Source organism: Lupinus angustifolius, unplaced genomic scaffold, assembly GCF_001865875.1.
Source record: "Lupinus angustifolius cultivar Tanjil unplaced genomic scaffold, LupAngTanjil_v1.0 Scaffold_11_80, whole genome shotgun sequence".
Taxonomy (NCBI): Eukaryota; Viridiplantae; Streptophyta; class Magnoliopsida; order Fabales; family Fabaceae; genus Lupinus; species Lupinus angustifolius.
The window spans coordinates 1-12,108 of NW_017718575.1; the positions used below are offsets into that span (position 1 = coordinate 1).

At 31.1% G+C, this 12,108-nt stretch overlaps 1 protein-coding gene across 1 annotated transcript; it reads left to right on the forward strand.

Annotated features, from left to right (window-relative positions):
* Positions 1 to 6,770: 6,770 nt before the first annotated feature.
* On the forward strand, positions 6,771 to 10,193 carry LOC109337855 (homeobox protein knotted-1-like 2). Its single transcript, XM_019574926.1, has 3 exons — positions 6,771 to 7,126; positions 8,152 to 8,262; positions 9,854 to 10,193. The coding sequence occupies exons 1-3, from the start codon at positions 6,938 to 6,940 to the stop codon at positions 10,046 to 10,048; spliced, it is 495 nt and encodes a 164-aa protein (XP_019430471.1). The 5' UTR covers positions 6,771 to 6,937; the 3' UTR covers positions 10,049 to 10,193.
* Positions 10,194 to 12,108: the final 1,915 nt, after the last annotated feature.

The window sequence follows — 12,108 nt, forward strand, 5'->3', positions numbered from 1 at the left end:
TTTTTAGAGATTTTTCATTTTGAACTCTTTTAGCATAAATGCTAAAGGCTTTGAATGCCTCATTCTTATGTACTAAGAAGAACATAGTAATTTCCACCAAAACTTTTTGTCCCTGAGGGACCAAATAAATCCATATGAAGTAGTTGTAATGGTCTATCAGAAGAAACCATGTGCTTTGGTTTGAAAGAAGTTTTTGTTTGTTTACCCATTTGACAAGCACTACATAGTTTGTCTTTAACAAACTTCATTTTGGGTAAACCGACAACTAAATCTTTCTTAATAATGAGTTTATTCAAATGTTCCATGTGAATGTGAGCAATTCTTCTATGCCAAAGCCATGCATCATGATTATCATTTGCTACTAAACATGTTATAGGTAAAGCAGAATTCATGTCAATCATATATATATTATTTATTCTCTTACCGATAAGTTTGGAATTATCCTTTCTTTCAATGATGCATTTATCTGGGTATAATGCCACATGAAATCCTTTGTCGCATAATTGACTTATGCTTAGAAGGTTGTGTTTGAGTCCTTCAACATGTAGTACACCTTCTATAGTTGTTGATGGTGGCTTTCCAATTCTACCAACTCCAAGAATTCTTCCCTTGTTGTTGTCACCATATGTGACATATCCTTTGTCCCTAGGAGTAAGGACAAAGAATTTACTTTTATCGCTCGTCATGTGTTTTGAGAAGCCGCTATCCAAGTACCATAAATTACAGGCAGCTCTTAAATTTTCCTGCAAAACAAGTTAAAAAGATTTTATAGGTACCCAATGTGATTTGGGTCCTGCGGGGTTAACACCTTTTTCTATCCATTTGTATTTTCCAGATGACACACCATATTTTCTAATATGACAAGTGTTAGGCGTGTGACCAATTTTATCACAATAAGAACAAGTGGGTAGATGTTTATGTGTCCAATATTTTGTTTTAAAAATAGGATTAATATGGACACTTTCTTTATAAAACTTTATGGTGCTTCCCACGATTGTTTTTCCAAAGACATTCTCATTTTTAGCCACACGACTATTTGCATAGCCAAGACCTCTACGGTCTATTGAATGGGACTTTTATGATCTTGTCTAAATTGTGACTGCTCTTGTTGAGTTTATTAAGTTCAAGACTTAATGTTGAAACTTTAGTTTTAAGAGCAACACATTTTTGACATGAGGAAGAAGTGGGTTTTTCAATATCTTTCTTTAGAACTTTGTTATGGCTTTCCAAAATAAAAATTTCATTTTTCTGTTTTAGGAAAAGTTTGGAAAGCTTAACATATTCTTCATGTAAATCATTGAAAATATTTTGTAACTCATCATATGAAAAAATATCATTTGGTTCAGAGTTACTAACCTCATATTCGTCATTTGAATTGTATGAAGCCATCAATGAAATATGTGATTGCTCCTTAATTCTAAGTTCTACATTTGAACCATCATCTTTATCTTCTGATATAACATTTGTTCTTCTACGCTTCTTGTTCTTCTTTCTTTTGAAAGTATGATACTTTTGTAGGGCTGGACAAGCATATTTTAGATGATCTGGTTTTCTACATATTGAGCATGTAAATTTTTGCTTTGATGTTGATACTTCACTATTTGTTGTAGACCTTTGTACTTCTTTGGTTCCATGTATCCTTTCTAGAGTGTCCCAAATTTCTTTCGACGTTTTGCAACCTGACACTCTAAGGAATTCTTTGTCTTTTAGAGCCGACACAAGAATGTTTTTGGCTTTAAGGTCGTATTGCACTTTCTTCTTGTCTTTGACGGTCCATGAACATTTTGGTTTTGGTTGGTTAACCCCATTAACAACCATGTATGGTATGAATGGACCTTCTTCTATTGAGTCCCATGTATCTAAGTCTATGGATTCTATGAAGATTCTCATCCTGATTTTTCAGAATGCATAATGTTCTCTAATGAAAATCGGAGGTCTATTGATATCGGAACCTTCTCCTAGAAAAGACTTAGAGGCCATCAAAAGTGCTAGGATCTTTGGGAGTAACTTAACCAAAATAAGCTCGGGTGCCAATTGTAAGAACATGATTGCAACTAAGAGGTGGAAGTGAATTAATTGACTTAAAATTATAGTAACTTTTTCTGCAAAATGTAAGAGTTAATGTGCAACGGATAATATTGCAGAAAAATAAACAAGTATAAAGTAAAGAGGAAAGGGAAAGGAGAGAACACAAGTATTTTATACTGGTTCATCTTCTTGTCCACCGAAGGTTACGTCCAGTACTCTTGCAGATAAGCTAATATGTAATTTCAGATGTTTTCATTTGTTATCATAAATTTGATTTGAAATAGTAGTTTTGACAAATTTTTACTATCTTTATGGAACCTTGTAATACAATATAAAATAATGCATTTTATTTTTACCAAAAAAAGTTAATGTTTTTTATTTCTTAAAATAATAAACAAGTATATAATAAGAGAAAAAGAGTGAGAGTTATTATAAAAAAGGAATAATAGAAAAAGTCCCTCTGAGCTAAGATGAAGAAGAATATAAAGGTGGAAGATGAATTTGATTTTACTAAAACAAAAGGAAAAGAAATTCAGACAATGTAGGTACAAAGTAACCCCTTTAAAAGAGTTTCCAAGTACAATATTTTGCTTCTTTTGTTGTAAAAATGAAGCAGTCAATAATATTTGGCGCTCAAACACTGAAACCATGGAAAGCTCATCGTTCGTGGCCCATGACAATGGTCATTCAAGGCCGATGGGGATTACTTGTCACTAATGGTGTCTCATTCCATGTCTCAAAGTCAATCATATATTAATACGTCATTGTCATGGCCGATGGGGATTACTTGTCACTAATGGTATCTCATTCTATGTCTCAAAGTCAATCATATATTAATACGTGAATAAAATAAAAAATAATAAAATGGAACACTCTGATTGACTTGAGACATAAAATTTGACAATGTTTGGGACAAATAATCTCCTTCCCATTCAAAGGAGTCATTCCAAAGCAATTCACTCACATCATAGATATAATATTAATGAAAAGAAAAACTTGGATAGAGACACATATATGATATTTCATGTAATATTTAGAGATAAATGTAATTATATTTTTGATACTATCATTTTTGACTATATTTTAGTTAGAATCAAATTTTTAATGTGTCAGCAATGTTTTATTAGTTGTCTTCATATAGATATGTTTTCACATAAGTATTTGTCATTAATGAATAAAAAAAAAGGTATTGGCCAATAATATAAGAGTTAGTTATACATACGCATTCGTTACCTTTCAATATCAATTCATATTTTACGCATATCTTACTTTATGTAATGAACATATCTTTTTTATATTTATATATGGATACATCTTCCATTATTATATTTCAAGCAGATGTGGTTTCAACCATGAGTAAGAATATACCATTCTTATGAGGATATACGGGCAATTTACTAGTTAATGAATGAGAAAAGGATGTATTACATTATTCATAATTTATGTTTAATTTTATTAACTTTTAATATAAATAATACAAATAAAAGATGAATATCATATTATCATTTATAAATTTTTATAATAACAATATGTATATAATTTTTATAATAACAATATATATACGTTCTTAATAAATTTAATTCACAAGTCTAATGCTAAGATTATTATTGGGCAACATTTAAGAATTTAAAATTAATTAAAATGTCAATTTAATGTATCAGACTCCTATCTAATAAAATATAAGGCTATATATGTGTGATTTTATTTGTGAAAAGTGGCAGTTGTTTTTATCATGTAAACTCAAGATCAGAAACACACAACTTTACTATTATGATAAAAATGATAGGATACATCTATTTTTGCACAATTTTTTCCTTTGGGTAAATCTATATATTGTGTGACCAACTCTTAAGCCAAGGTGATGATTAGGTATAATTATTGTCAATGGATCTCCTGATATAAAGTATTGTGACCAACTCTTAAAGTATCTCCTCATTATAATACTCATCTATAAGGATGATAATGGATCTAGATAAATCTCGATAGTGCATTATTGAGACTCACATCATTCAATCATTATAGAATCCAGACCTACCTTAGACTTGAGCATATACCCATGAGTATGTTACTCATGGTTTCTTGGGTAACATTCCTCTATTAATATAACATTATCTCATAATTACATATTAACAAATATAACATCACTGCTTAAGAATATAACATCATACTTATGACGGAAAATATATTTAGGAATTGGGAGTTTAGGTACTCACGGGTTTGGATATCTCATTACCCAGATTTGGACCCATTCCACAATGAGTTTCAAAATCTTTCATCCTAGCTACACGCGAATCCAAAACATAAAGCTAGACCCGACCCGTTGTGAGTATTATCGTTGGACATTCACGAATTCGGGTACCCATTATCATTTGCAAAAGGAAGATAAAATATCTCCTTATATAAGAAGATAAGTTAGATCACATCCACTTACAATAAACCGACACATAAACAATATTTTAATAAAAGAACAAATATAATATATAATTAAAAATATATATCATATTTTTAATAGACTGATGAGATAACTTATATATGAGAAAATAAATTATTCTATAATTAAAATGGTAGGAAGTAATCATGTATTCATTAAGTAAAATAATAAAAACAACTTATTCAAAAAATAAAAGAATATTAGCTGCTTAGTATCTTCCAACATACCCATATATGCTTGCTATGCCCCGTTTTGTTTTTGTGTGTTTATGAGCGGATATGCACTCTTGTTTTTAGTTTTTTTGGTATTATTAAGAGTATCTTTTTACTATTTTGGATAAGGAATTAATCCATTTTGAAATGTATAATTATTTATCACATTAAATGTGGCTTACCTGAAATAAACCCAATATCTTTAGTTTAACATCAAGTATAAATTAAACCAAACTTTGAAATAAAGATATTATATTCCAGTAAATAACATAGAATATATATAATACATTACCCAGAAACTTGTCCATTTCTATTTTTATAGGAAGCATTTGTCCTCCTATATTGGGACCACTGAACAGTAACGGAAAGAGGAATGAAGAAAGAAATTGATGATGGTTGAACAGTTTCGGTTTTGGTCTTTTTCAGTTGTACTATGGAAGAGAGGGACTGAATGAGTTAGTAAAAAGGAGAAAAGAAAGAAAAATAAAAAAAAAAGACAGAAAACAATGGCTCAGTGTACTAACAAAAGGGGCACCCCATTGCTCGAGAAACCTTTGAAGTGTTGCTTTCATGAGTGGAAAAAGACAAGCAAATAGATGAAGCAAAAAGGCACACCCCACATCAAAAGAGTTTATCAATAGTAACTCTATCATTATAAAAAGTGTCATATATGACAAATTGTAGGTTAAAGTAGTGTGATACATAACACTTTTTATAGTGATGGAGGATTTATAAGTTGATAGGAAGACATATGATTTTTCTTATCACATCAAAATCAAAATTAAACAGTTTCCCATATATATGAAATAATATTAACAAGAAGAACTATTGTTCTTTAATGGATATAAGTCTGGTAGGTCGGGCAAAGAGGTTGGGTAGGAAGTCTTTTAGGAGATGTCTGATTTGAGTTTGGACCCGCTGATAGAGATACTTAAAAAAGTTCTCCAATTATCAAGTCAGTATGAAATTGATGAGAGACGCTAGAGAGCTAAAGTTAGAGGGCAATAACAAATAGTAGAGAATAGAGAATGAATACTTCATTGTGAAGGGATTCCCCTATTTATAATGGTAGGATGAATGATATCGATGTAGCTCTTTGCGGGTACTGTTGACGTGACCGACTATCTTGTCATGTCGGAGGTTACTTTACCCTTATCAGACGGATTTGATAGGGACATACTATGTACGTAGTTGACTCGTAGCTTACAGTAGGTCTGACAGTCGTATCGCAGGTCTGTCCTTATCATGCTGGCAGGAAATTAGATAAGGATATATATGCAGGCGGCACAACAATACGTCTTTGGCGGTGTGCAGGCGGGATGTCAAGGTAATGGTCCCCGAGCTGGCCCAATGTGTCTAGCTTATGGCAAGGTGCCTTAATAAGACCAACCTGAACAATAAGAGATGCTCGATTGACGGGGTGGAAAATCTATATATTTTTATATCCGTTGTCAAATTTGAAAGGGTTTTTTTTTGTTGCTAAATACTGTACAAAGGGCAACAATTAAGTAATAAAAAATATATAATTAATATTAGAAAACTAACTATATTAATCTTATTATATTAAATCTATTATTTTCAATGTTGAATTTACATTTTAGAATTTCTTAACCACTACCCTAAGGGAAAGCAAAACCCATTTTTAAATATAAATTTGTTGTATATAACAAAGTTTCGCACGCTCTAATTATTTCTCCTAAAACTTTTTTCTATTAGTTGTTTGTCTACGTCCAAGTAAAAAAGATTTGAGTATGGGGTTCCCAATTTTGCCTCTAAATTTATATTTATATAAAAAATATAATTAAGATCACTTTTCATATACTTAAACACTTAAAAATCTATTTATAAGTTTAGTTTTGGAGCGAAAGTAAAAAACAAAAAAAAAAGTTCAGAGTCATCTCATAAAAATATTTTGTAACCTTAGTCTCTAGTCAATTGAGAGGACATGGTGAGGATACTTTGGGAAGAAAAAAAAGTTCACATACATGTACTCTCTTCTTCACTTTATGTTCTGACTGATTCATAATCTATCTTTAATTAACACGTATGCATGCAAGGGTCATTCGGTTTGGTTACTTCCAAAAGTGGGAGCATCTCAAGTTCTCAATCTCACTGACATAATATATCATCTTTATTCAATTCAGATATCTGATATAGTAGTACATATTTCCCATCATATCCCCTCATATACTATAGTATAGTATATATCAGCATCACTTGTATATCTGATATATCCAAGGTTGATCTTATGTGCTAGAAAATAGTTATGGAATCTAAGAAGAACGATAGTAATGATAAAAACCATCAACAACATCATAGAGAAGAAGAAGATTTAGAACAAGAACAAGAAGGTGATCAAGAAGAAGAAGAAGAAAACAATGAGATTCTCAAGAAAAGAATCTCTAACCACCCTCTCTATGGACTTATGGTAGAAACTCATTTGGAGTGTTTGAAGGTCTCTCTTTCTCTCTCCTCCCTTTTACATTAGTTTATGTAGGATGCTGAATTAACTCCGAAAATCTATATCTATATTTAGTATACTTACTATTCACTATGTTTCATTTTCAGAAATTTTTATAAAGCCAAAGCTTGATTCAAGTTAATTTGTTGTTCTCATGAATGTGAATGTAGATAGAGGCAATATGTCTCAAAGTGAATTAACTTAATCATCTTATAAGGTTTCTCTTTTTATTTAATTTCCCTCATAAAAGAGAACACATTCATCTTAATTTTACAACTTGTTGGATCTTGAATGATGATATAAAAAGACCAAGTGTTATATATGTTGCAGATTTAACTGTATATATACATGCTAATATCGTATAGTAAAGGGAGCAGAATAATTTATACAAATGCATAAAATAACCCAAATTCGTCACTTTGCCAGTGGTTTAATGTTTTAATTGTAGATACAATGTTCTGATAGTAGTGGTTTTATAAGGGTCCAAATTAATAAAAAAACAGAATTCACAAAAAAATAAGTTGTTACTCAAACTACGTACAACTCTTACTCTAGCCTTCAACCACTTCTAGTTGGCAACAAAGATTTGATTATTCATTTATTTTGAGAACGAACCCTACATAGAAATGAAGTAATTACTCATCAAGTTCCTTAACATCAATCACTTATAGTTGACAAGCTTAAGGTCAACTTGTAGGTGCATCTTTACTTATGTGCCATACCATGAATATCATGAACTGAAAACCTATAGCACATATCCATTTCATTAGTTTTTTTTTGTATTATCAAATGTATCTCTCACCCTATGACTAATGAACTAATCTTTTTCGTGGTATATAGTTGCCACTCCCAATAAATGTCACTCTCAGGAATCAAATATTTGACATTTTGGTCCTCCCAAGGATCTAGCATAACCTTACACCATTAGACCAACACAACACTATGTTAATTTCATTTCATTAGTTTGAAAGCAAAAATCTTTGACCATGCATGATGTAATTAATGAATGTCTAGCTCAGGTTGGTGACATTTCCAACTTGGATACTGCGCTGAAGATAGATCATCAGATGCAAACAATGAATAAACAAAATTTGGGAATGTTTAGCCACTCTGAGCTTGATCTCTTCATGGTATCTCTTCTCATCTCTCTCTCTTTCATACTTGTGCTCCGTTGTGTGAGTTTATTACACATGCAAATGAATGAATAATGGTGTGGTGGATGATGAATCAAGTACTGAAAAGTCTGTCAAATAACCTAACTTGACGGGAAGTTTATGATATTCTCCATTGATGGATGGTTCATGGTTGGTAAAGCATGTGCTCCTGATTGAAAGAGACACAACACTGAGAATGTGCATAGTTTTTTGTTCCAATTCCATGAGTGTGACATTTTTCCTATCTGTCTCTATGTTTGTGCTTGTGTTCAGAATTTGTATTTTGACAATTAGTTTACGCCGCAAAGGTAAGTGTTAGAAGTTACTTACCATATAAATGCAATAATTATCTACCTAGTGACAAACATTTCTTTCCCCTCATCAAAACACAAACATTTTTGCTCTTATTCCCCTTAGTAGAGGTTGTAGTTTGATGCCTAGAATTCTAAAAAGACAAAATTTTAGGTCAATAGTATAAACTTAATTGTCATGTTGTTAATCATGCAACACATTATAAATGGTGAATGCTACCAAGATTCAAACTTTCAATTTCCTTCATTTCACCCTTCTCCCTAAATTTGTTATAAATGAGACTCAAACTCAGAAACTATTTTCATATCATTACCTTTCAGACATAATTACATGGCTTTGCCAAAATACTTGCTTGAGAATGGGAATAAATGCTTTTAAGGACACACATTGTCTAAGAAGCAAGAAATAAAAAAAGAAAATTATTTATGGTAGAGTAATGAAATTTATGCATTGAAAAAAGGTTTGCTTTTTTCAACAAATATTTGTTTATTTTTAGTTCCTTAATTACTGTTTTGTATGGTATTAACAAATATTTGTTTATTTTTAGTTCCTTATATTAATTACTGTTTTGTATGGTATTAGTTAGTTTTTTTATTTATAAGAAGTCAAAGTATACCATTTAGTGTAAAAGGGGTTCTCTAAGTCATAAAATAATACAAATAAAAACATTCTCCCTAGATAAGAGAGGATTCACACATCAATCCAATAAACATACAGTAGAACACATGTTAAAAACCAAACCCAACATCTAGTTATAATCATACAAAAATACCTAAAATAACATCACCACATATACTCCTTTAAGTTTAGCTTAATTACACTCATAATTTCTCTTGTTTTAAATATTACGCACCTTCTTCGAGCTAAAATTGTGATGATTTGACTAAAAAACTTGAAAATTTAGTTTTGTTAGTCAGTTTTAAAATTAAATTTAGTTAAATTTGTATGAGAAAAATAGCAAAATTTGAAAATTAAAAAGCATGTGTAAACTTATATTGTGTGGATATTTTTTTTTTCTGGGATGGTAGTATAATTTACTTTCACAGCTTCTTGTGATCTAGTAAATCTGTCAATGCTAGATAGAATAGTTACACATGAAATTCCAAAAAAGAATAATCCACCTTAACTCTAGAATTCTATATACAGTAGTTAAACTTGGGTCAAACAATTTTTTTTTGGTGTAAAGAGGTTTTAATTTTACCTGAATAACAGTGTAAGTTATTGTGTTTTGAATAATATTCAACCAATTGTACAGGAAGCATATTGCATGGCACTTGGCCAGCTTAAAGTAGCAATGGAGGAACCACAACAGAAGTCTATGGCTTTCATAAACAACATGCATTCACAACTTAGGGATCTCACTATGGCAACCATGCCTGCACCAGATGAATCTGCAGCTGATGCTACTTCTTCTAGTGAGTGCAAATCAAGAAGAAATTCTACAAGTTAGAGCTTCACTTTTCTCAGTGTGGAAGTGTAATATCTCTTAACTAGGTCATTAAGGCTTCAAATGTTCTCTAATTATCGAATCATGGTTAAGCTTCATATGAGTTTTAAATCATAATGGACTTCTAGCTGTTATGTATAAATGTCATTTCCCTTTTAAATTGAATCCATGGCTTAGAGTTTTAGTTATTAACTAGCGAGATATTCATCCATTTGTACAGGTGTTATTTTTTTGCCGCATGATTAAGAATGCACATATTGTATGTTCATTCATATGGTTAAGAACATACATGTTATTTGTACATTCGTATGATTAAAAATATACATGTTATTTGTGCATTCGTATTATTAAGAACAAACATGTGACTCGTGCATTCGTATTGTTAAGAACAAATATGTGACACATACATTCATATTGCTAAAAAAACACATATCACTCGTGCATCCATATAGTTAAAACACAAATGTTACTCATACATTCGCATTATTAAGAACACATGTGTTACCCGTATTATCAATGCAAGTCCAATTTTATAAAATGATTACATTTTTATTAAAAAAACTACTCAACTCCAATGATCGATATTAATTATATTCCTCAGACAAAGTAAAATATAACATTTTGAAAGAGACTCAATTGAGGAAAAAAGTGCACAAGTCTAAAGAATAGTGTCAGCCTCCATGATGTTATATTGTGATTAAGTTTTTCAATATGTTGTTTTAAATGAAATAGAATACAATTCATTATCAAAAAGTATATCCATGATGAGTATGGTCTCAAATTATATCCGTAATGAGTATTGCCTAAAATTAAGCATTTAGAAATAAATCAAAATATATATATAAACCAAATATAAAAAAAATTAATTCATTATCAAAATCAAACCAAATCAATTCAATATCAGAATTAGGGATGGCAATAAGCGCGGACGGGCGCAGGTAGTGCTTTTTCGTGCCCAAACCCGCAATATTTGCGGGTACTCGTGCTGGTAGCGGGTATTTGCGAGTACCCAATGATTTTTTAATTTTAATTATATATTTATATAATTTGTAATAATCAATATATAAAAATAATTGTTGTATGAATAATATGATATTTATATGATAAATTTATGATCATAGTCAAATATGTGTAATTTATTGTGAATTAATAATAAAGTATATGATATATAATCTTAAAATAATAATAAATATTTATACAAAATTTAACTAAAAACTAAATATATAAATTTGCGGGTACCCGCGGGGCGGGTATCACAAAACTCGCTCCTTCCCATAAGCTAATATTGCGGGTATTTCCACAGATATCCATGGGTCGGGTTTTTTTGTCATCCCTAATCAGAATCAAACCAAATTAAATATATTATTTTGAAGCCATAAATATGAAAGTGCAAAGCGTCAAGGATTGCATTAGCAATGTTTTGCCTATGTTTGGATGAAGACAATGAGTTAATTAGAGCTTGAAGATGACTCAACAATCAACATGCCGAGGGCTCAAGTGATGTCTTATTAGACTTAGGTTATAATTCTTTATGATTACATATTTTCAGAAACCTCATGAATGAACATTCATATTAGACTAGGATGTCTTGTGAGTTCTTGCTTAGGTTTTAGGCTTTGATCTTTATTGTAATATCTGAGTATTAAGTACTCATTCATAACTCAAAGTATTGTTAATTCAAAATCCTAGTTGCGGTTAGGTAAGGTGTTCTTCACACAAAGACTTGGAGGTCTTGGGATAAAGGGCGACACCTTGGCTGGGGCCGAATCGCGGTAAGAAAGGTTTTCTTGGGAGGCAGTTTTGGGAAAGGTCAAACCAAGGGTGACGATGTTCTTTGGGTTCCAAGAAAGGAGCGTTTGAGTCTTGTAATTAGAAGCGTGTATGTTGAAAGTGCACATGTCAAGAGGAGCACTTTGGAAAGCTCTCTCATTATATGTCATGGTTTTGATGAGGACAACTTGTGCTAATAAGAGCTTGAAGATCATCAACAAATCAACATGCTTAAGTCTTTTGATTGGTACTAGACTTAGACTAGAGACTAGTTTAGGTTGAGTCTAAGGCTT